Below are 26,014 nucleotides of genomic sequence, written 5' to 3' on the forward strand. Positions count from 1 at the left end.
ATTTAAAAGTGGATTTCAACGGCATAAGACCTCACCAAACCACAAAGAGGCTGGATCAGATGTTAGCCTTACTTGCCAAGTGCGTGGTTCCATGAGTTTTGGAAAGCCCACAATCCTCCAAGTGTCCGAACATGGAAGAGTCAAACTAGATATGGCATTAAACATGTCACTATCTCTCTTTTATTTGACCTTGTCTTTTTAAGTAGCAGCCTGTAGATCACTGATGATACGTTTGAGTAGTTTTAGCTGGGGACTGTACATGCTGACAAGGAGAGTTCAATTCTTTTCTCTTCTGGGTCTATCCTATAGTAGACTAATATCCTTGGGGGGTTTCACTTCATTGGGAGGGTACTATGGTCTAAGAAATGCCTGATTTAAATCCTTGAGTTGTGAGACTGTTTGATTAGTCTGAACAGATACTGCTGTACTGTAGGGCTTGGCTATAGGCAGTGGATTCTGTGCTGTGTTCTGGTGGGAGTTGGAAGCATGTAAGCATATTTAGCGGTCACTGGATTTCTGATAGGAGGTGGTGCCTATATGTCCATTATGTAGTTGTACAATAGTGTCTAAAATGTAAATCTGTTGCATGGACTGATCTAAGTTCAGGCTGATGGTGGGGTGAAAGTTACTGCAGTCCTTGTGGAACTGCACCAGGGAAGAGTCTAGTGATGAATAGCCAAGGAGGGAGGTTAGCAACCATGAAAGCCCATATTGGAGCTATGGGGTGACCGTCCTCCCCCATCATTATCCAACCCTGGTCCTGGAGCCCTGAGTATGCCTTCTTCCAACACTATGTTCAATAGTCCAACACTATTTTCTAACAGCTACCATATGATTCCCCTCCTCACACTCTGAAGAGGTCTGCAGGGATTTTTCTGTAGGGATTGGAGGAAAAAATGGGGCCAAAGCAACAACTGATCGAGTAACAAAAGCAGCAAACAGAATAGAAGAAGGTGAACATGCTCATAATTAGTGCTTTTTCCAGAAAATATTTCAACTCCCCCATCTGTAACAGCAACTACATTTGACTCAAAATCAAAATGAGAGAACATTTGGATCGCCTGTTGAGGGATACTTTGCTATAATGATGGGATGACTGAATCTATACTTATGTGCGTCTTTTGATTCAGCCAATATATTTTAAGATGATGTCCTCTCAACAAATATATCATCCAGCTGACAGGAACTGTTCTTTTCCATGTGGAAGCTCTGCTGTTTACTTTTTCCCTCCGAAAGCTGTCAAGAAACACTTGATAGTGCAGTGAATTAACTATACCAGATCTACCTATAAAAGCTCTCATGTAAGCTTGAATTTCTACACCAGCCCTTTAATCACTGGCAATTCACTCATCCCCTTTTAGCACATAACAGTATGAAAGCCAAACCTTTCCCACTGTGGATTTGCAAAACAGCCTTCCTATGTTAATTAAAGTTGCCACATAGAGGCCTCTGCATTGTATTTGGTTGCTAATTAAGAGTTAGTTGATTGCCAAAAGCTAGAGGATTTTCTACCAAATTGCATCTTCCAAAAAAAGAGAGTAAAACATCTGCCACTGCCCCCCACACACACCTCCCTTTTTACCTTGCCAATTAAAATGGGCTCAGAATTGCTTCTTTATTATGAAGTTATCCAAAAGACTCTGAAGCCTGAACCACTAAAACAAAAGGACACTGCTATGCTGTGTGTTGGCTCGTTCCATTCTGGTGCGGCATGGCTTTCATTACAGGACAAGGCTGATCTAGGATCCAGCATGGTGTGTTAGGCAACTGGTGTAGCTGGGTTTAGACTATGGGTGGAGAACCCACTGAATTCACCCGAGAATTCTGTCTGTTTTTACCTGGCTGGGAATCAGTGGAAGCTGGTGGCTCCAGTGTCAGTGGGGCGGTGAATCCTCTCTGGGTTTCAGTCAGAACCAGTCAGAACTCTAAAGGAGCAATCCCGCCCCACTGACATTGGAGCTACCAGCCTCCACTGCTGGGAATGATGGGGGGTTTCAGTCCAAAATGTCTGGAGGCCACCAGGTTGGGGAAGGTTGCATTAGATGAATATGTGGAAGACAAATTTACCAACTGCATTGGTATGGTCAATATGACCCAAGAAAAGTAAGGATGATCAAGAATGCAAAATATAATTTCATTTCTGCTTCTGCTATGCATCTAAACATACAGGCACCACATTTTGTATAAACAGCCATGAACATTGAAAGTTGTCCCCAGTAAAGTGTGCTCGCTCGCTCTCTCTCTCAACCGAGTTGCCTCCCCTCCTATTTCTTCCTGCAAATTAAAATCCACATTTTGTCAAAACTCATAAAAATGAACACTGGATGCATTCCAAACCCAATCAAAATGGTCTCCGTCTTTTATGTCCTGATAAACAAAGATATTGCCTGCTTTGAAAAACTAAGAACGGGAAGGGCGAAGTGAATGGCCCTTCTATTGTGCAGCTGAATCCATTGTCTCACTGTAATTCTTAAAGGCAACTGAACCCCAGGCTGCCTCTGTGTGGGAGCAACATTTCTTGCAAGTAATTAGATCCCTTGTCTGTTAGTTAGGAAAAATCTAAGCTTGAAATAATTAGAACACTGTTATTGAGGGACTGTGGGCTTTACTTGTTCCCCTTAAGAATTAAATAAGGTCCTAATTAAAGCAGAAATTCAGCCTTCAGCCATTAGTCTGGTGCATGTTTTGTATGGGATGTCCATACATGCCTCAAGAAATGTTGACCTAGCATTTTGAAAGAGGTTGTTCTTTTGACAGAGGGTCACCTAGGAAACCTTTTGAAGTAAGCACCCAAAAGAGGCAATGAAAGTAGAGGGCAGAAGAGAAGCTTCCTTTTCAAAAATTGGAATTGATGGAAGAGACCATGTCATCATGTACTTGATTGGCCTTCCCCAATCTGGTGCCCTCCAGATGTGGTAGATTGCAGCTCCCATAATCCTCGTGGCCATGCTGGCTGGGAATGATGGGGGTTGCAGTCAAATACATCTGGAGGGCACCAGGTTGGGGAGGGCCAATCAAGATGAATATGTGGAAGATAGGTTCACCAACTAGGGATGCTGGATAAATTCGAGATGAACCAAAATGAGCTCAGATTTCTAAGAATCTGACCTGCAGAATTTGCTGCAGAACAACCCCCTCAGGCCGTGCGGATTCTGTGGGCTTTCGGATGATTTTTTTACTTTCCCGAAATTTACGCATATAAATTCGTAGGAAAATAATATGTAAGTTTCTGCTGAGGAAACATTGAATGGAATGGGGGAGAATACACTAAATAAATGTTACGTACTAGTGTAAATTATGTAAATACTTATGTAAATACTTACGTAATTATTTACGTATTTTTCTGCATGAGGAAAAAAAATCGCATCCATCTCTGAGCGGACGACAGAACAAAAGGTGCCTGACAATCCGCAAAACACAAGACAGAGCGGATTTTACATAGTCTGTACATCCCTATTACCAACTGCCATGATATGGCCAATACCAAAAGCTGATATGCAACCCCCAGGTGCGAGGGATAATCAACACAAGGTAACTAGTGTAGTCTTTCTGGACATCCATCAGAAATTGGATTGGCCACTGTTGGACAACAGAATAGCAGGCTATTGTCAGTTATATGGACAGTCTGTGTCTAATGTAGGCCTATGTGCAGTTTGATCAGCTGTCCATATGTTGAAACAGTGTTTTGGGTGCCTGTACAAAATATGGACACAGGTGAGAATGTCAAAACATTATTGGTGATGGATCTTCCTTACCTTACCTTGCAGCAATTGCAGCCTGTGAAGGTTTGAGGCCTACAGAAGCAAGGAAAAGAAAAGGGTCAGGCCTAGAGGCCTGGAGTTTTGTTGGGAGGGGGGAATCCCTGGTTTCATTTCCCTGGTTAAGTTTCAGTTTCATTTTCCCAGTTAAGTTTTATTTCTTCAGGTTTGAACCTGTACTTTTAGTTTTGAGGGAGGAGGGTATATAAAAAGAGTGATAGAGCCAGCAAGTGCAGAGTCAGGGAGGCCAGAGCCTGAAGAGGGAGGAGGAAGAAGCAGCCTGGAAAAGTCTTAAGTGCAGCTAGGGTAAAGGAACTTGTGTTTTGCAACTTTTGTTTTCTTTTAATGACTTTTGTATCACTCAGCTCTGTTGTGTAAATACCTTTAGGGTGCAATCCTATGCGCCCTAAAGAAAAACCCATAGGATTTTTCATTTTCTGGGAACTGAGCTTGCAGCCTATGCTCCGAGGTCAGTTCCCAGAAAATGAACTCCCCTCCCCCTCTCTGCTGCTTCATAGGTGGTGTGGCTTGTCCCCAACTCCACACTCGTAAGGGCAGTGCAGAGCGGCTGAAAAGGGGGCATTCCTGGGGGCGGGGAGGGGAGGGGATGTTATGACGCTTCCTATGCGTGGTCCGGCCTCCCCTCCCCCAGCTCTGACCCGCTCTGGCTAGACAGCCGAAATCGGCCATCTAGCCAGAAATGCAGGGCAGCTGGAGCGCGGAGGAGAAGATCCAAGTTTGGAGGCAGCCGACTATCCCCATAGGATTGTGCCCTTAGTTGTTATTTGCTTGCTTGGATTCACTATAAACTGTTGTGGTTAAAATCCCCAGTGTCTGGAGTGTCAGTCATCCCATGTCTACAGCCCAAATCCCACGTTATTGGGAAGAGGAAGTTTAAAAGAAGGTAGATGGGACTCTTAAGGAGCCAGGAGATCCTTAAGGACTTGCTCAGGGGGTCCAGGTCATAAGGGGAACCCTGACACAGCCTTTAAGAATGTTTCAGTGGAGGCAATATCACATCTAGTACCCAAGTTAGACTGCACCTGAACACACAAGTTCCATTCCTGGCATGGATAATAACTGCTGAGAAGCCTATCCTTTGTGAATTTACTTCTTTTTAAAAAGCCACTTAGGACACAATCCTCTGTGTGTATAGACAGAAAAAAAGTCCCCAGCATGGCTGGCTGGGGAATGCTGGGTGCTGTAGGACTTTTTTTCTGTCTAAACAGGCATAGGATTGCACCCTTAGTCTAGTAAGCATCACAATGTCCTGTGGCAATGGATTTAATAGGTTACTGATACATTGGGCCAAGAAGGTACATCCTTTTTGTTTCCCTTGAACCTGCCACCGATCAATCTGTTTGAATAATTCTCAAGTCCTACCTTTCTTCAAATAATATCTCTCTGTTTACTGTTTTGATGCTTGCTCATGATTTTATAAACCTCTGTTTTTCACGTGCTTGTTTGGCATTGAACTCAGGTGCACAAGATCCTTAGAGCAATCTGTAAGCAAATTGTTCAGTATTCTCCCTTAATGACACCTTAAGCACCTTTAGTGGTTCTGACAAACTGCTTCAAAGTGTTTTTGAAAGGTATGAGCTGTTTTTGCCAGCAATTATGAAAAAAAACTTGTTATCATTTGCAGGAATTGCCTATCTTGGGGGTATCTGCAGTGCGAAGAGGAAGTGTGTTCTTGCAGAAGACAATGGGTTAAACCTGGCATTTACTATTGCACATGAACTGGGACACAAGTAAGAACTCACCATTATATTTTCAATATTGTTGTAGGGTACTGTAACTAGCACTGGAACTTGTTCATAATTGTTACAGATTTTGCCTGTTGCTGCAGTTAACATTCCGAGTAGCATTTTGTCTAAAGCGATCTTTGACATGATAAAAGTGAAATTCCAGTGAAACGTTAGTGAAATTTCAAACAAAACCACAGGTATTGATAAAGTCAGCAATATCCCCAAGGGTGTTCAGCACATCCCTAGTTTGTCTGTCTCTGGATTTCACCGAAGTTAAATTTGAGGTCATTTTGAGGGTTCCTCTCTAGGTGAAATGCGCAAGGGATTTTGGGAGAAGCCAAAAACCTTGCTGTACCATCAGCAACATTTCTTAAGGATGTTTTGTGCATCCCTAATGAACAGTTTGTCAATAAATAGCAGAGATCAGTTAGTTATTTGTTGGTTTGTTTATTTTTATTTCTATACCGCCTAATAGCTGAAGCTCTCTGGGCAGCTCACAAAATTAAAACCAAAAGCACAGAATAAGACAATATGAAAGCATTAAAACCACAATATAACAATACAGCCAAAATAAAACCTAGCAGCAATGCAGAGATTTAAAATTTTTAAATGCTAATCTTTTCTGTATCATTCCAATTTTAGTATATGTGTCACCGAAGTGATCAGTTCTGTATGGATGGAGTGTGTTTTAACCCGAAGGCAGTATTATGTGCCCATAAAAACTTCAGTCACTCCTTTAAGTATCCACAATTTGTATTTGGGGAAAAAACCTTGCTTCTGGAGGCAGCAAACAATTTGTTGTTGTTCAGTCGTTAAGTTGTGTCCGACTCTTCATGACCCCATGGACCATAGCATGCCAGGCCTTCCTGTCCCCCGCTCTCTCCCGGAGTGTGCTCAAGTCCATATTCATTGCATCGGTGATGCTATCTAGCCATCTCATCCTTTGCCGTCCCCTTCTCCTTTTGCCTTCAATCTTTCCCAGCATCAGGGTCTTTTCCAGTGGCTTTTCTCTTTGCATCAGGTGGCCAAAATATTTGAGCTTCAGCTTCAGTATCTGTCCTTCCAATGAGCACTCAGGGTTGATTTCTTTTAGGATTGACTGATGTGACCTCCTTGCAGTCCAGGGGGCTCGTAAGAGTCTTCTCCAGCACCACAGTTTGAAGGCATCAATTCTTCGGCGCTCAGCCTTCCTTATAGTCCAGCTCTCACAGCCATATGTTGCTACTGGGAAAACCATAGCTTTGATTATACGAATCTTTGTTGGCAAGGTGATGTCTCAGCTTCTTACTATGCTGTCTAGGTTTGCCATAGCTTTCCTCCCAAGGAGCAAGCGTCTTTTAATGTCATGGCTACAGTCACCGTCTGCGGTGATCTTGGAGCCCAAGAAAATAAAATCTGTCACAGCTTCCATTTCTTCCCCTTCCATATGCCAGGAAGTGATGGGGCCAGATGCCATGATCTTCATTTTTTTAATGTTGAGTTTCAAACCAGCTTTTGCACTCTCCACTTTCACCCTCAACAAGAGGCTCTTTAGATCCTCTTTGCTTTCTGCCATTAGGGTGGTATCGTCTGCGTATCTGAGGTTGTTGATAATTCTCCCGGGAATCTTAATTCCGACCTGTGATTCATCCAACCTGGCGTTTCTCACGATGTACTCTGCACATAAATAAGCAGGGCGACAATATACAGCCTTGTCATACTGCTTTCCCAATGTTGAACCAATTGGTTGTTCCATGTCTGGTTCTTACTGTTGCTTCTTGTCCCTCGTACAGGTTTCTCAGGAGACAGGTAAGGTGGTCTGGTACTCCCATCTCTTTAAGAATTTGCCAGAGTTTGTTGTGATCCACACAATCAAAGGCTTTAGTGTAGTCAATAAAGCAGAAATAGATGTTTTTCTGGAATTCTCTTGCTTTCTCCATGATCCAGTGAATGTTGGCGATTTGATCTCTAGTTCCTCTGCCTCTTCGAAACCCAGCTTGTACTTCCGGTAGTTCTTGGTTCACATGCTGCTGAAGCCTAGCTTGTAGGATTTTGAGCATAGCCTTGCTGGCATGTGAAATGAGTGCAATTGTACGGTAGTTTGAACACTCTTTGGCGTTGCCCTTCTTTGGAATTGGAATGTAAACTGACCTTTTCCAGTCTTGTGGCCACTGCTGAGTGTTCCAAATGTGTTGGCATATTGAGTGCAGCACTTTAACATCTTTTAGGATTTTAAATAGCTCAGCTGGAATACTGTCAACTCTGCTAGCTTTGTTGTTAGTAATGCTTCCTAAGGCCCACTTGATTTCACTCTCTAGGATGTCCGGCTCAAGTTCAGTAACCGCACTATCATGGCTATCAGGGACATTAAGATCTTTCCTGTATAGTTCTTCGGGGTATTCTTTTCACCTCTTCTTAATCTCATCTGCTTGTGTTAGGTCCCTGCCTTCTTTGTCCTTTATCATGCCCGTCTTTGCACAAAACGTTCCCTTGAGACCTCCGATTTTCTTGAAAAGATCTCTAGTCTTTCCCATTCTATTGTTTTCCTTGATGTCTTTGCATTGTTCCCGATAGTAAATTTAGTTTTAAAAAAACAATTACCCCCCAAACAAATAACAACACAATATCTTTTTGAAATGTAGAAATCTAAAAATGCTGAGGACAAAGCTAAAATGGCTATTAGAAATTGGCAATTTGTTTCGCAACCCTGCATTTAATAATTTAAGAGAGCAATCCTATGGTCAGTGTCCCAGGGCAATAGGATTGCTCAGAAAAACCCTTCTGAGGTCAGAGACAATGCACCAACCTCAGAAGGGGGTCGGAAACCTGACCCTCCCCACCCCCTCATAGCCAGCATGGAAAGAACCATGCCAACTACTCTCCAAGGCTGGAAAAGCGACATGGGAGAAGGAGAAAAGGGGGTGTTCTGGTGGGTAAAGAGGAGAGGAGATATCCTGAGCCTTTTCCAGCCTCCTTCCCACCCCCTCCAAAGTGTCCTTGCTAGACAGGCTGAAAAACCTGTCTAGCAAAAATTGCCAAGGACATTGGACAGGGAGACAAAGATCACCTCTGCTGCTCCTCCCGCCCTGCTAGCTTCAGCCCGGCAGGGCACAGGAATCTTGAAAGCCAGTTCAGAGGCTGCCATGCAGGAAGAGAGTGGTCCATAGGATTGCGCCCTAAAATAATTTAAAATATGCAAGGAAATACTTGTGATTCAACTCAACTGTGGTTGCAGTCAGTGGTTTGATATCGTGTTCGTGTTTGCCATAGGGACATGGTGATGCGATGGGCTGTCCTTGATCTGCCAACTGAAAAGGCGGCAATGCTGGTCATACAGAATGCATCACTTTTGTGTTTGTGGGCATACTTACTAGGGATGGACGAAAGAGACTTACCTTGTCCCGCAGCTTGCTTCGCGGTGGGGGGGAGGCGCTTCGCTTCTCCCCCCGAAGTTCAGGCGAGGGGGGGGAGGCGCCCTGCCTCGCCCAGCCAAAATTCAGGCCAGTGGGGAGGCGCCCCATCCCTCGCTGGTGAAATTCAGGCCGGGTAGGAGCACCCCGTCTACCTGGCTGCGAAAAAAAAAGTAAAAAATACACACACACCCGTGATAGGCTACGTAACTATTTACATAGCCTATCACGGCTAGATTTCCAAAGTCAGCCATGACAGGCTATGTAAATCATCACGTAGCCTATCACGGGTGCTTTGAAAAAAAAAAGCGCGTACGCAAATGGCGGCTCCCATGGGGACCGCCATTTGCATTCCTTATTTTGGCACGTCTAGTCTACGTAAATCTTTACATAGACTAGACGTGCCAAAATAAGGAACGCAAATGGCGGTCCCCATGGGAGCCGCCATTTGCGTACGCGCTTTTTCCCCTTTTTTTTTCAAAGTCACCCATGATAGGCTACGTGACGATTTACGTAGCCTATCACGGCTGACTTTGGAAATCTAGCTGTGATAGGCTACGTAAATCGTTATGTAGCCTATCACGGGTGTGTGGTTTTTTTTTTCACTTTACTTTTTTTTTTTGCAATGGCGGTGGCGGCAGCCGGTCGGGAGACCGGCCGCCGCCCCCACCCCCGACGAAACGCCACCGAAACGCCGCCGGGACCCGCCACCGAGAGGGACATTTGCCAAAGGTAAGTCCCATCCCGGGGGGGGGGCGGCGGAGAATTTCCCCAACACTTTCGGGGGGTCGAATGCGTCAGCGCTCAGCCTCCCGAAGATTCGTGGAGAAATTCTCTGCCAACCCTAGTACTTACCCAGTGGTGGAGGCAGAACTGCAATGGACTAGGGAGGTATGCAGAGGTTTGGCTCCTGGCCCATTACAGTGCCTTTGGGTGAGCATGCTCACAAGTGAGCACAAGGGGAATGCCAGCAGGTTCAGCACCAGTATGGCCACCACGGGGCCCAAGTAGCAGCAGAGCTAGGGGAAGGCAGGCAAAGCAGCAGCCTTCTGGGCCCTGCTAGGGCATGTGGTCCTTGGCAAATGCCCCAGTATGCCAGGTACTGATGCTGGCGTTGGACAAAAGGGTGGCTAACAAAACAGCACAGAGAGGGAAGCAGTTGAAGAGGTCTTCATAGCAAGGGTCTTCATAGATAGGTCTTCATAGCAAGGGTCTTCATCGGTCTTCATAGCAAGGGTCTTCATAGATAGGTCTTCATAGCAAGGGTCTTCATAGGTCTTCATAGCAAGGGTCTTCATAGATAGGTCTTCATAGCAAGGGTCTTCATAGATAGGTCTTCATAGCAAGGGTCTTCATAGATAGGTCTTCATAGCAAGGGTCTTCATAGATAGGTCTTCATAGCAAGGGTCTTCATAGGTCTTCATAGCAAGGGTCTTCATAGGTCTTCATAGCAAGGGTCTTCATAGATAGGTCTTCATAGCAAGGGTCTTCATAGATAGGTCTTCATAGCAAGGGTCTTCATAGGTCTTCATAGCAAGGGTCTTCATAGATAGGTCTTCATAGCAAGGGTCTTCATAGGTCTTCATAGCAAGGGTCTTCATAGATAGGTCCTCATAGCAAGGGTCTTCATAGGTCTTCATAGCAAGGGTCTTCACAGCAAGAGGTCTTCAAAGCAAGCGATTGGTAAGCAAAGGTAGGTACAACTACATGGATTCCAACCCTGTGTATGTCTACTCAGAAGCAAGTCTCTCTGTGTTCAATGAGGCTTGCTCTCAAGTAACTGCGCATATAATTGCAGCCTTTGGCTAGGGACAAAGACTGATGTACCTAAGATAATAGACTCAGAGAAGAAGTGGTTCTGGAAGAGATATTTTCCCATTCCTTCCTCCTAGCCCGATTTTCCATGAATCTTCTTTGGAAACTGTATGCCTTATTTTTGAACCCCAGCTACAGGTCATCAAAAAGAGGCCATGAATGGAAGTTCTGCTTTGAACTTGTAGTAAACCATCCTACAAAGACAAAAATAAAATAAAAGGATTTTTAAAAAAATGCAACTTGATGAAATCACATTTTTATACTTTTTTCAAAGACATTCTTGGCCACAAATCTGCATCACCTTTTACTATTTGCATGGCCATTGTGATACATTACCTTTTAGCAACAAGAACTTGCTTTTTAAAGTGAATCCTATAAATCTGTTACTATTTTTGAGACTGGCCATGCATGCCCCATAGTGCTCGGTACAAGAGACATACGTGGCTTTCCTGTTTCTTGACGGAGTGCTTGGGGGCATGCACAGGAAATATTTCACCTCCCACCAAAACCTGACAAGATGAAAACGAATGTCCTGTTCCCTTTCCCTTGAAACTGAAAGGCAGCTGAGCCAGACTGGGAATGGTTTCAAAAGAAGTGAATGATGGGAAGCCTTGCTTTTATTTGAACCATATGCCAGGCTGTTATATCAATTCTCAGCCTTAACAACACACTAATCTGTGGGTTGCAGGGTGAGGAAACCATTGTTCCATGTTGAAAAGATGTTACGCTTTCTCAGTAGTTCCCAGCTTCTGAGGCCTTATCTACATTACAACTATACCAGGTTAACTGTCATGGCTTCCCCTAAATAATTCTGAGAATGGAAGTTTGGTGAAAATGATGCAAATTCTATGTTAGAGATTGTTAGCCCCACACACACACATCACTGAACCACAGGACAGGAGCTTTGTGGGAAGGTTGTTTGTTTGGTTTTTTTGTTTTTACGGATTAGGCCCAGAGAAAGCCTAATCCGTGATTATGCAGCAGAGAAAGGAGGAGATGGACTCACTTCGGGAGGGGCCCACTGAGGGCATCATGCCCCAGGGCCCCCCAAAACCTAGGGCCAGCACTGTAGGTGTGTGCAAGCAGAGATAACATTCTGTGGCTTTGGTGTAGGGATGTAGAAGAATGTCATGATTGCTCGCAAAACATACAAGGATGCCCCCATTCGAAGCTCTGAATGCAAGCACGAGCACATGTCCACTGAAAATATTCACAAATTGTTGAACACGTGCTCGTGTTCATCTCATTCCTGATTCCTAATTCGATTTGTGCCGATTTCCTAACTTGTGCAAATTTCCTCAGTATACTGAATCAGCTCCACTTTAGTCCATGGAGGAAATTTGTGCAAATTTGGGGGGATTTGTGCAGATTTCCTGTTCAATCACTGCTCAGTTTGCATAAGTTTCCCATTCACTTGCATCATCTGTTTTCTTATGCAGCTTTTATGTTCACAGATCCTTTGATAGCTCTTGTCATCATTCCCACGTATACTTTTTTACAAGGGCATATGATAGCATATATAACTCCTTTGGCATTACAGTTAAAAAAGCCTTGATATAAATACTGTGTATTATCTATAGGATTACCAAACCCCTGAGCTCTATAGCAATTAGTTCATACACTGCAATGGCAATAGGAAAAGTTGCCTTTTACTTCTTCCCCTAAAAGGGTTCTGTCAGCCAGTTTGGGCTTAGGTCTGCAAGCACTGTGCACCAATATATTTCTAAGGTTCTGCTTTTGTTCATATGCAAAACATGGGACCATCCAGGTATATCTTTCAAAAGGAGCCTAGCCACGTTGGAGGCAGTGTGTGCGGTCTCTGATGTGGTTGAACCCCATGCCAACAGAGAGCCAAAATGGCAGTGTTGGCTCTTGATTATTGGTTCTTAACTTTGAGCATCTGTTATGGGAGAGCCATTGCTACCAGAGGACGTAGTGATGGCCACCAATTTTGATGGCTCAAAAATAGGGTTAATGGAGGAGAAGGAGGAGAAGGAGGAGAAGGAGGAGAAGGCTAATGGAGGAGAAGGCTATCCATGGGTTAATGGAGGAGAAGGCTATCCATGGCTACTAGTCCTTATGGATATATGCTACCTCCCAGTATCAGAGGCTATATGCACCATTTGCTGGGGAACACGAGTGGGAGGGTGCAGTTGCATTCTTGTCCTACGTGGGGGCTTCCCACAGGCAGCTGGTTACTGTGTGAACAGAATGCTGGACTAGATGGACCCATAGTCTGATCCAGCAGGGCAATTCTTATGTAATGACGACCAAACCTGTTTATGTCTGTCATATGGATATGGCCAGAGAATCAAAGGGTTATTTATTTATTTATTTATTTATTTATATTTAAAACATTTGTATCCCGCCCTATATCATTAAGATCTCAGGACAGCATACAGATAAAATAAATTTAAGCAGTATAAAGCAATAAATAATTTAAACAGCTAAAAGCATATCAAACCATTAAACAAGCTAATACCAATTAAAAAATCTGAAACAATAAAACTGTTAAAACAGTGTGCAACTTCAGAGACTTCATTTAGCCCTCAGGGGCTTTGGTGAAAAGGCATGTTTTAACTTGGCACCAAAACGAGACCAACATCTGCGCCAATCTGCATCAAGGGAGGACATTCCACAACCAGGGTGCCACAGCAGAGAAGGCCCTCTCCCATGTCCCACCATAGTGTATCCCTCACACTGGTGGGATGCAGAGGGGGGGGGCCCTCCAACAGATCTCAGTCCTTAGGCAGGCATATATAGGGGAAGGCGTTCCCTCAAATATCGCGGTCCCGAGCCACTTAGGGCTTTAAACGACATCCCCAGCACCTTGAATTCCGACCAGAAGCATATTGGCAGTCAGTGCAATTCCTTTAAATCTGGCATTACATGATCTTTATGAGATGTTCCAGTCAACAGTCTAGCTGCTGCATTATGCACTAGCTGCAACTTCCAAATCATATGGTGCTGTGCATGTAGTAAGTCTGGCAACAAGGGTGCATCTTCTCTCCAAAACCAACTCTGGGTTCTTCAGGTTGTATCCAATGGCCCTAGTTAGAATAGACCCATTCCAATGAATGGGAGTTAAGTTAGACTAACATTGGATACAACCTACTGGATACAACCCTTTGCCAGATCCCATATTTGAGCTTCTGACAAAATCTCCTGGTAGAGTTTCCTGGTGTGTGTTAAAAGGGCAAGACATATTGCTCTTTGATACAAGGAAAAACAAGTGATGTCTGTTCAGATCAAAGTTCCAGTTTTGCCATTTACAAACAACTTTGGGTGTTATGTAGTGGAAAAAGTGAATGAGCTTACTAATTGATGTGCCACATTCTGAAATCGTCCACTCTTGTTGCTTGGATTTACTGCAAAAACCTTGCTTTATGACAGCGGCTTTATAGAAATTTTCAGGCAGAGTTTATTCTAATGAATGAATCCATTAGAGAGTGGATTAGTGTACACATGAAACATCTTTTCATGTAGTGTAATGAAAGGATCTTTTTTTAGTTTTAATTTCTGTTCTTAAAAAAACAACACCCAAACAATAACAACCCTATGGCAGTTGGATTTTTGTAGGGCCATATATTTTGTAATGTATGATATCAGTCTTCGTTTATCCAGGTAACAGGAGGGTCATTGCCCATTCTTTCTGCAATGGAGAGTGCTAGAGAAACTTAAGAAATGGCTTTGTTATTTTGAACCAAGGTACAATATCCATTGTGTTTCCCAACACTGACCAGCCTGATGCCTCTGGAAAGGGGATAAGCAGGGCTTCAAGATGATGGCTATCTCCTGTTGTCTCCCCATTCCAACCCCCAGCGCCTGGTAGACTGCCTCTGATCACAGAGGCTCCATTTAGCTGAGTTAGTTAATACTTAAATAACTCATTAATTAATCTAATCAGTATCTAATCTAATTAGTTAGATACTGAATTTAGAAGGCCAGGCTTTTTAGATTATTAGATGCACTTGAATACGGTTTTGGGCAAGTCATCTTTGTACAGAGACATATAACAAAAATGTTACAGAAAGTTTTTATTAGTCAAAAGAGAGAAGGCAAAAGCCTGTTCAGCTTCTAGGGACCCCTTTCTTTGCACAGGTCTACGCACAAAGTTCTTTATGGAGAACTTGAACCAGGAACATCATGGTCTGAAGCAGTAGTGGGCAAACTCCCCCCCGCCTCTTTGGAGGCTGCATTCCCTTGGAGGTAATTTTGTGGGGGCCAAATGCCAGCAGTGGGTGGGACTAGAACCACCCTGTCTCTCTCTCTTTCCCTTAAGTTCATCACTACCCCACACCGCTTCTCTCTCAAGAGAGAAAGAGAAAGAAACAGTGAAGGATAGTGCTGATCAGTGACAGAGACTGGCATGGAAATGTATGGGAAAGAACATGCAAGGACGTAACCTATTTAAGGGAGTGCACAGGCCCAGAGGCCCAGAGTCCTCTTCAGGCACAGAAGAGGGCACCACAGAGACATATGTGGCATCTGCCCTTGCAATTGGCCAGCAGTATGAAGCCTTTGGATTGGCGAGGGTTAGTGTTCAGTGCTAGGAGCCTGTCCTTCTGTCCTCCTGCCAGTTGCACTGGATCCAGGCTCCAGCACACGTCCTTAGCTCCCATCAGGGATGATTTGATTTAGGGCATACACATTCCTAGCTTGGCTCCTCCTGGCTCAGCCACTTTTTGAACACATCAAATTGGACAGACTATTCTGGCATCTCTTTCTTACCTTCCTCCTTTCCATCAGCATGTTATCAAGAATGAATGACTTCCTAGTCCTGGGGTGTTCAGCAGATGTGGCCTGTGGTGCCCCCCCCTTTTTTTTAGTTTGCCATTTCTAGCACAGGATCTTTACTTGTCGAGCAGAAGGTTTTGATGAGAGTTGGGGATTTGTGTCTGAAGACCTTTGTCATGGAGACGTCTATAAGGGAGCAAAGAGAGATGTCGGAACAGAACTGCAAGCTTGGGAGAAACTTGTCTCCAGCAGTTACAAGGCCTGTACCAAATTACATCCCACAACACAACCTGGATGTGCAAGCTGGAGAGGATAGAACGTGGGCATTCAAGCTCGTTTGCTCAATTCCCAGGGCAGGAAGTTTGAAAATAGCAGTTATCCAGATGTGTGAAGTACAGAGATTTGCCTGTAATACATATTAAAAACTGAAATACTTCACAAGGGACCCCTGGAACAGCCCAGAATAAAGGGGAGGGAGATTCCGGTATCCCGGCCACAACAAACAACAAACTGGCTGGAGGCCATCTCTTTTCTTTAGGTTTCATGGTTGCTGGCTTTGCTCAGTGCTGTACAGGCTATGTTGCAGACATGAAGCCAAATAATGAAGCAGGCCAGAGAGAGGATTTCTGGAATGTCATAATGACGACTTAGGGATGTTGGTTAAAAAAAAAAAAAAAACCCTCATGTTTTCCCCAGAGGTCTGTTATGGATTTTTGTTTGCACTTGCAGATGGTCATCCTTGCGTTAAAAACAAAAATAAAAATCCCCTTCTCATAGATGCAACTCTGGTCACTGCACCCACAAAAAAATATATTGTAGAGTTGGAGATGGTGTAGAAAATGATCAAGGGGCTGGAGCAACTTCCCTATGAGGAAAGGTTACAGTGTCTGGGACTGTTTAGCTGAGGGGAAAGGTGAATAAAGGGGGACATGTTAGAGGTGTACAAAGTTATGCATGGTGAGGAGAAAGTGGATAGGGAGACATTTTTCACCCTCTCTCATAATATTAGAACATGGGATCATCCCATGACGCTGAGTGGTGGGAGATTCAGGAAGGACGTCTTCACACAGCGCATAGTTGAACTATGGAATTTGCTACCACAAGACATAGTGATAGCTTTAAAAGGAAATTAGACCAGTTCATGGAGGAGAAGGCTGTCAATGGCTTCTAGTCATGTTGGCTATATATTACCTACACTATTGGAGACAGTAGGCCTATATATACCAGTTGCTGGGGAATATGAACGGGAAGGTGCTATTGTACTTATGTTCTACTTGTGTGCTTCCTACAGGCAGCTGGTTGGCCACTGTAGGAACAGAATGCTGGACAAGATGGACCCTCAGTCTGATCCAGCACAACTCTTCTTATGTTCTTAACTCCCTTTCTTTATTGTGATGGCCAATCACACACATATACTCACGAGACATTTTTCATAGTCTCAGAGATGGCCCAGAATACTTTGTCCCATGGCACTACTACTGGGACAGACAATCCTTGTGGCAGTAAAAAAAATATAATAATTGATCTTTTGTTGACCTTTAAGAGCACCCCACAACCTGACCCATGGAGGGGGTACCTCACCCTCCCTAGTGGAAAAGGCCAGTCCTGGCTAGTCTTGGAATTGTTGTAGATCACAAGCTGAATATGAGCCAACAATGTGATGTGACTGCAAAAAAGGCAAATGCTATTTGGGGCTGCACTAATGGAAGCATAGCTTCCAAATCACGTGAAGTACTAGTTCCCCTCTACTCAGCACAGGTTAGGCCTCATCTGGAGTACTGTGTTCAATTCTGGGCACCACACTTTAAGAAGGATGCAGACAAACTGGAGAGGGTTCGGAGGAGGGCAACAAAGATGATCAGGGGACTGGAAACAAAGCCCTATGAAGAGAGACTGAAAGAACTGGGCATGTTTAGCCTTGAGAAGAGAAGACTGAGGGGAGACATGATAACACTCTTCAAGTCCTTGAAAGGTTGTCACAGAGAGGAAGGCCAGGATCTCTTCTCGATCATCCCAGAGTGCAGGACACGGAATAATGGGCTCAAGTTACAGGAAGCCAGATCCCGGCTGAACATCAGGAAAAATTTCCTGACTGTTAGAGCAACATGAGAATGTAACCAATTAGCTAGGGAGGTGGTGGGCTCTCCCACGCCAGAGGCATTCAAGACGAAGCTGGACAGCCACCTGTCATTCGAATTCGACAACGAATTCGCATTATTAAATTTGACAACCTAAGAATGCATGAAACACTCCCCCCACCCTGCATCCCAATGGGAAATGCATTAGCTTTATCAAAACTCTTGCTAGTTTCCTTCAAATTTCCCTTGATATTTTGCCAGAGGAGGAATCTTAAATTTCATCTCAAATTGCACTTTAGTCTTTGTCCCATGGCACTATTTTCTAGGTGGAACGAAGTTTTCTGTTCCAAGGCTCGAAGCTATCAAGACTCTTTTTTCTTTTGGACCCTCCCTTCTTTGTGTAGGGTGTCTCATCCTATGGATGACCCTTCTTTGCAGGCAGCCCTGGCCCTGCAGGGCCAGCCCTACCATAATTAATTAGAGAGCTGGTGTGGTGTAGTGGCAAGAGTGTTGGACTAGGAGCCGGGAGACTGGGTTCTAGAGTGTTGGACTAGGAGCTGGGAGACTGGGTTCTAGGATGTTGGACTAGGAGCCGGGAGACTGGGTTCTAGAGTGTTGGACTAGGAGCCGGGAGACTGGGTTCTAGGATGTTGGACTAGGAGCCGGGAGACTGGGTTCTAGAGTGTTGGACTAGGAGCCGGGAGATTGGGTTCTAGTCCCCACTCAGCCATGAAGCTCACTGGATGACTTTGGGCCAGTCACAGATTCTCAGCCCAACCTACCTCACAGGGTTGTTGCTGTGAGGGTAAATTGGAGAGGAGGGTAATATAAGCTGCCTTGGGTTCCTTAAGGAGGAAAAAAGGTGGGATACAAATGTAATAATCAAACAACAGCAATTAATTAATTAATTAATTACGTTCTATACTGCTCAACAGCCCAAGCTCTCTGCCATTAGGCAGAGTGAGGCAGCTGTGTGTGTAAGCATGTTGTATGTTGGGGAACAGGGAATGGCAGAAATGTGCTGGGGGACAGAGCTGTGTGTGCCTCACAACTTGCTCTCTGCCCCCTAAGCTAGCCAGCTGCCCTTAGGTGCAGTGGAAGACATTGTCCCATCACAATTATTGAATTAAAATGGAACTTCCAGATCAGTTGGTTTTGTATGTGAATGAGTTCCAGCAGGATGCCATCTTGTCCTGTGTCTCGGGCAGCAAAATGTCTTGGGTCGGTGCTGTGGCCCAGTTTGGACATAATGATAAACCAGGGTTCCCCTGGAACTCTGGCTTATTGTGCCAGTCACTCCCACTCGGTTCCTTCTTCAAGCAGGAGTGGCTAAACAAACCACAGGCCTCCTTTCCATGGTCTGTTTATTTGCTGGGTGCAAACCAGGAACTCTGTCTGGACAAGCCAGAGTCATAAGCCATGGTTTGTTCTTGCCTTAATCTGGGAATCAGAAAGAAGTGGGGGTGTATTAATCCTTTAGGGCAGCAACAAGGCATCTGGTTAGTTCTCTGAGCAGAGCATATCCCTCTTTTCTTGGCCCCATGGTCACATCTCTCTGTGCTTAAACTCGATTCTGCGGGAAGGAAGCCTGGCGAAGTTCCATTCCAAAGGAGCTTACCAAGGTGCTTGTTTTGGCATTTTAGCTATATTAGAAGCCCTCCCTACACACCCCGGGAGCAGGAATGGTGGAAAGATCCTGAGCTGATCTCGCTCACTGAGTAATGTGGGAGGTGTTTTCCTCTACAGAAGTGCAACTGGGATAGATATTTCTGATGCTCCTGTTATGAGCATTGAGCAACGAATGTGTAGACTATCCCAACATGTCAATTTATAGATAAATGTTAGTCTTTATGTGAGATGGGGAGTCGTGTTTGGAGGGAACAAACCCATGCCATTCGGAATTTTCTGTTCTGTGGGGAAACCAGGGGCCAAACCCTGCCTCCTAGGGCCCAGTCTGGCCTTCCAGATCTCCCCAGATGGCCATGCCCTCTTCCCTAGTTCCGCTCCCTCTCCTCCGACCACCAATCATTTGGTAATTTCCTGGCTTTGGTGCAGTTTTCCCCCCCATTCTCAGAGGATGAGATGCCTCTCCTAAAGCTTAGTTGCGGGCAGTAAGACATGTAAGCTGAAATATGCTGCTTCTTGGCCACACCCCCTTTGCCTTTGGCCCTACCCACCTTGCCTTTGGCTCCGCCCACCACTAGAATGTGGCACCTGAGAGCTTTTCCTAAATTGAATTGGGCCCTTGGGCTGAAAGAAGTTCCCTGCCCCTGGCATATACATTGGAATTACGTATGATGGACCACTCACATGCAAACTCATCATGCCAGTGTCAGCAAATTAATTAATTAATTAATTAATTTTACAATATTTATATATCGCTCCACATCAAAGATTTCAGAGCAGTGAACAACAAGATAAAAGAATAAAACCCCATAATTAAAACAATTTAAACATTTTAAAAGAACAGATTCTGAATTTAATAAACTGCAGCTGGTCATTCCGGGAAGGCCTCTTGAAATAGCAACGTCTTCAGGAGGTGCTGAAAACAACACAACGTTGGCGCCTGCCTGACCTCGAAGGGCAGGGAGTTCCACAGGAAGGGGGCCACCACGCTGAAGGCTCTTTTCCTGGTGGACCCCAACCGGGCCACGGTTCCATGTGAAACCACCAGGAGTAAGCCCTCTGATTACCTCAGTGACTGGGCAGGTTGGTCAGGAGGAGGCACTCTCAGGTATCCTGATCCCAAGTTGTTTAGGGCCTTGTACACTAGTACTAAAACCTTAAACTTGGCCCGGTAGTGAATAGGCAGCCAGTGCAGGTCCCTCAGCAAAGGAGTTACATGCTGAAAACGGGCAGCTCCTGACCACAGCTAAGCTGCTGCATTCTGCACTAGCTCCAGCTTCCGGACCAGCCTCAAGGGCAGCCCCACACAGAGCGTGTTGCAGTAATCCAGTCTTGAGGTTACTAATGCCTGTACCACTGTGGCCAAGCTATCCCGTGGAAATGGGAAAGGGGGCATCAGATTGGCCATTAGAGATGTCTGTTCTTCAATTGTGTACTTAAGCAAGGGTCATTTCCTGGCAACAGTACATTCCCTTAAAATGATGAGGTAACTTGACGTCTATCCACTGCACCTCACTACCCATCTTTGGGAAGTCTCTTTAGTACCCCACCTCCATTCTCCTGCTACTCTGATTTTTCTGGCGTTGCTGTTGTACATCGAGGGTGGAATGTTTTTTGTTCTTTTAATTATTCATTATTTTACCCATAGATAATTGAAAGCACATGATTTTCAGAGCTCATTTGTACTCTTTGCTCAGCTTGACAACAGTCAAAATGAAAATATTTGGTTCTTTTTTTACAATGGAGCTTCATACCTCAGGGCGGTGTTAGCAAAACCCATAGATAGAATCATTCTGGTGATGGGAGCAAGGATGGGCTTAATGTAAGATTGCCACCTGGAAGCTTTGCACCATCATCTATCTGTTTTCTAAATATTTATTTAGACTATTATCTGACTTGTTCTTAATGAGTCAGTTCTGAATTTTCATACTGTGCATTTCTTTATTTGATAAAGATCTTGTGAATGGATGAACAGGTTTCCAGATAACTGACTCAATGTTCCCTTGTTGAACTGGGGGGGGGGGGGTCACCACAAGCAATTTACTCTGAGCTGGCTACATTTGGAGGCCATTAGAGATACATGACATTGTGGCCATCCCACAGCCACCCCTCAGCTTATCGTGGAAAACCCAGATTTCCTGCGACTGCTTATAATCTGATAATTTTCCTCTGTGGTATAGGTTGCTGTGTGCCCCAACCCCCGCATTGACCTCGGGTATGCTAGCCCTGCCCAGGGGTGTGCCTTTCACCATGACCCCCGCCAAGGGGTGTTTCCTGTACCGGTGTTTCCCAGCACAAACCAATTAGTGTCTACTCAGAAGTAACTCCCATTGTGATCAGTGAATGCACACTTCAGAATTTACAGAGATCCCCTTCAATCGAAATAGCACATTTTAAAGCACTAATTTCCTAAAGGCTGTAAAGCACGATCTCAGTGCTGCGATTCTCCATTGTTTGGTTTATTGCCATTCAAAAGTAACTACTTCACACCTTCAACCCCGCGCTGCATCAGGTTAGAAAGGGGGCTGGTTTCCCATCCCTTTGTTTCCCGTCCCTGTCTTTCCTAGCACAAACATATGTGTGTCTACTCAGAAGTAACTCCCGTTGTGGTCATTGAGGCTTGTTCCAGAAATGCGCACTCCTGAAGTTACTGAGATGACCATAAATCAAAATAACGCATTTAGGAGCCTTAATGTCAAAGTTTCAAAGCTTCGACTGATCACAACAGGGCAGGGAGAACACTGTGTTCCTTTAATGATCGTTGCTTGAAGGAAGGAAGGAAGGAAGGAAGGAAGGAAGGAAGGAAGCCTGGGGCAGGGGGAGAAGGAGATTGTTCGCAGCTTCAACAGCTTCAAGGCAAGGAGAACACTGTGTTCCTGTAATGATTGTTGCTTTAAGGAAATACTTAATGTGGAGGGGGGGAGGGGGAGAGAGAAAGAGAGCAAGAAGGGGAGTGATTTATGTCAAAACACAGGAGGAAACCTCCCAGGATTTTATCGAAGGAGAAGGTGGGGACAGCCTGGATGGGAGGAAGCCTCTCTTATCGGTTGAGCATCCCCCGCTAGTCAGATGATGTTCACTCCAACCCCCCCACCCCCACCTCACCTGGAAGTATGTACTGTGAAATGACTTATACTGGTGCGGTGCACTCGCTTGTGGAGCCCTGCACAGACCAAAGCGGACCAAAGCTGATCCCTTGAAAACATCTGGGTAATCCTCCATTCACTTCTCCTTCCATTGTCATGGAGAACACATACACCCTGGTCTTCTGAATGGATAAACAAGGCATCCGGGCAACACATCCTGGTTAGAGTTGTCACCTTCCCTTCAATTTCATGGCAGTCCCAGCTCAGGCAAAACCTCAAGGTGGTTTTTGAGGGAAGCAAATAGAGCTGATGTGTCCAATGCAGGAATTCTGACTTGGGATTCCTGCACTGAGCAGGGGGTTGGACTCGATGGCCTCGTAGGTCCCTTCCAACCCTACTATTCTATGATTCTATGATGTAAGACAAGCAAACTTTCTCATGATTCCACACATCTGTCCCTGGGAAAACATTAATGCAGTTGCCCTGGGACTGGAGAGCAGAAGGGAGACACGCTCTGGCTTCTCCTACTGTCCAGGAGACCAAGGGCTCTTGGGAGGCTGTACCCCCTGCCTCCCAGCAGAGCCAGCCCAAGGCATTTTTCTGCCTGAGGTGAAGAACAAGATGGTGCCCCTCCCATTCCAAGTACAAAAAGCCGACTGGACTGCCAGTTGAATCTTTCTTCAATGCTGGCAATGGGGCGGGCTCCTCCACCACACCTGAAGGCAGCAGGATTGCTTAGGGGCACAGGGCAGGCCACTCCACGCACAGCACTCTCCTCCAATAGCTTGCTGTCACCTCCCAGCTTCTGCCACCTGAGGCAACTGCCTCACTCTGCATAACAGTAGGGCCTGCTCTCCCAGCAAAAGCATGGTGGCAAGGGGGAGACCAGGCTGGCTGCATCCATCAGTTAGTGAAGGAGCAGCAGCTCCAAGGCTTGGTTCCCCCTCCCTCTCCATTCCCTTGGTTCCCCCTCCCTCTCCATTCCCTTGGTTCCCCCTCCCTCTCCATTCCCTTGGTTCCCCCTCCCTCTCCATTCCCTTGGTTCCCCCTCCCTCTCCATTCCCTTGGTTCCCCCTCCCTCTCCATTCCCTTGGTTCCCCCTCCCTCTCCATTCCCTTGGTTCCCCCTCCCTCTCCATTCCCTTGGTTCCCCCTCCCTCTCCATTCCCTTGGTTCCCCCTCCCTCTCCATTCCCTTGGTTCCCCCTCCCTCTCCATTCCCTTGGTTCCCCCTCCCTCTCCATTCCCTTGGTTCCCCCTCCCTCTCCATTCCCTTGGTTCCCCCTCCCTCTCCATTCCCTTGGTTCCCCCTCCCTCTCCATTCCCTTGGTTCCTCCTCCCTCTCCATTCCCTTGGTTCCCCCTCCCTCTCCATTCCCTTGGTTCCCCCTCCCTCTCCATTCCCTTGGTTCCCCCTCCCTCTCCATTCCCTTGGTTCCTCCTCCCTCTCCATTCCCTTGGTTCCCCCTCCCTCTCCATTCCCTTGGTTCCCCCTCCTCTCCATTCTCTTTTCCTTTTGTATCAAGTCATTAGAACCAGGAGAACCTACTAAGCCCCTGGGACTGCAGAAGATCCCAGTGTGGATACTTAATTAAACAGAACAAATATATCCATGAGATATATTATCTTTCTCAAACCGGGAAGGCTTCTTTACAGTGGGCACAATGCAGATCTAATATGCCTTGTATCTCTAGCACACCCACTCGGCGAAGGTTGCACAGCAAGCATTCTTTCACTCCTTGGGTTTGCGTCATTGGGCAAAGGAGATTACTGCCAACAAAGGCCATGATGGATTGAATCAGAATCATCCTGGCACAGAACAACAGCAACCTTTGCCAGCTCATTATGGGCTGGCTATTTAATGTGTCTTTGGCTTACTCAGCAGAATGAGCCCAAGTGGGGGCAGAGAGCTGAGCCACAATGCTGTTGATTAAACTAAGATTATTTTGGCTGGGTTTCTCCAAATGTCTCAGCAGTGTTAGCATTTTCCATGAAGTTCCAGTGTGTTGAAATAAAACTCTGCAAGATGCTTATAAACAATGCCGCTTTTCTGGCACTGGGACAGGCTATCATTTCACTGGGAATGTTGGACAAAAGCTTAAGGAAACCATTGAGGGGGGAGGGGAGACTCAGGGAAACATGTTCCTCTGGGATCTAGAAGACACCACAGGAGAGACTCTCTTTTCCACCTGCAACTGGGTAAGATGCTAGGGGTCAGCAGTTGCTGTAAACAGCAGCAAAAAGGAAGACAGATCTCTACAAGGATGCAATGCAGAGTCCTACACAACTCCCATCCATGGTCCATTTTCTATCTCCTGCCTGCCAACACTAGCGAACATTTGCCATAGAAGGCAATAATTAAGGGCGTATCCAAATAGTGGACTTGAAGGACAGATGTGCTCCTAACAGCGATACAATCTTAGTGTAAGTGAGCAACCACATTTATTCTGGGACTGTATGGATGCCAGGCACACATCTGCCCTCCAAATCCACTATTTGGACACACCCTTCGTAATTGCCTTCTGTGGCAAAGGGTTGCAAGTGCTGGCAGACAGAAAATGGAAAATGGAGAATGTTTGGGGTCCAAAGAGCTGTGCAAATAGGCCCATGTACCTGAGGATGCTTTGGACTTGTGTTTCTTGAACAGCAACACGGCAAACTGCTTTTAGCATGAAGGGTACTTTTAGAAACAGTTTGTGATATGGCACATTGGTTTGCTGTTTAAAGGGAAATGAAGTCAAAAATTCCACTGGGTATGGCCAAGCTGTTGGGTGTGCCTAAAGTAGCCCTTAGCTTATTCTTCTTTTCCCCGCCCCCGCCCCCTTTTTGTGCTTACAGAGCACATATCTATGCAGGATATGTAAACTACAGGAATGAAAATGCATGCATTGATTGAAAAACATATGATGTACCCTGAAAAGCTGGCCTCACTTAGAAGATATGCGGGTCTTCGTTCCTTTGCAACTTAATGCCCTCTGAAACGTATCTGTTTTTGAAGATAAGGTGGCTTCCACCTCTACCCCACCCACCTCCATCATAATTTATCTTTTATTTTATTAGACTATTTTTATTTTATTTTATTTTATTTATTTACAATATTTATATGCCACTCCACATCAGAAGATTTCAGAGCGGTCAACAACAAGATAAAAGAATAAAACACCCAGTTAAAAGAGTTAAAACGTTTTTTAAAAAGACAAATCCCAAGAAGGTGGAATTTAATAAACCATGGCTGGTCACGCAAGGAAGGCCTCTCAAAATAACATATTGAGGAGGCACTAGAAGGAACACAATGTTGGCACCTGCCTGACCTCTAAAGGCAGGGAATTCCACAGGAAGGGGGCCACCACACTGAAGGCTCTTTTCCTGGTGGACTCCAACTGGGCCATGGGTCCACCAGGAGCAAGTCCTCTGATGACCTCAGTGACCAGGCAGGTCGGTAAGGGAGAAGGCGCTCTCTCAGGTATCCTGGTCCCAAGTTGTTTAGGGCTTTGTATGCTAGTACTAATACCTTAAACCTGGCCTGATAGCAAATAGGCAGCCAGTGCAGTTCCCTCAGCAGAGGAGTTACACACTGAAAAGGAGCAGCTCCCCAAAACAGCTGCTGCATTCTGCACTAGCTCCAGTTTCCGGGCAGCCCCACATTGAGCGCATTGCAGTAATCCAGTCTTGAGGTTACGAATGCCTGTACCACCATGGTGAAGCTATCCCTGTCCAGGAGAGGCCATAACTGGCAAACCAGCCAAAGCTGGTAAAAGGCACTCCAAGCTGCCATGACCA

At 45.4% G+C, this 26,014-nt stretch overlaps 1 protein-coding gene across 1 annotated transcript in view; it reads left to right on the plus strand.

The window, feature by feature from the left end:
* Positions 1-26,014, plus strand: part of ADAMTS17 (ADAM metallopeptidase with thrombospondin type 1 motif 17) — a 269,363-nt gene that overhangs the window by 106,344 nt on the left and 137,005 nt on the right. The window contains exon 8 of the mRNA XM_084816449.1: positions 5,404-5,509. Coding sequence (XP_084672575.1) covers positions 5,404-5,509 — 106 coding nt within the window. The remainder of the gene's footprint in view (positions 1-5,403; positions 5,510-26,014) is intronic.

Source organism: Heloderma suspectum, chromosome 11, assembly GCF_057233095.1.
Source record: "Heloderma suspectum isolate Gila_16-S chromosome 11, 16-S_ref, whole genome shotgun sequence".
Taxonomy (NCBI): Eukaryota; Metazoa; Chordata; class Lepidosauria; order Squamata; family Helodermatidae; genus Heloderma; species Heloderma suspectum.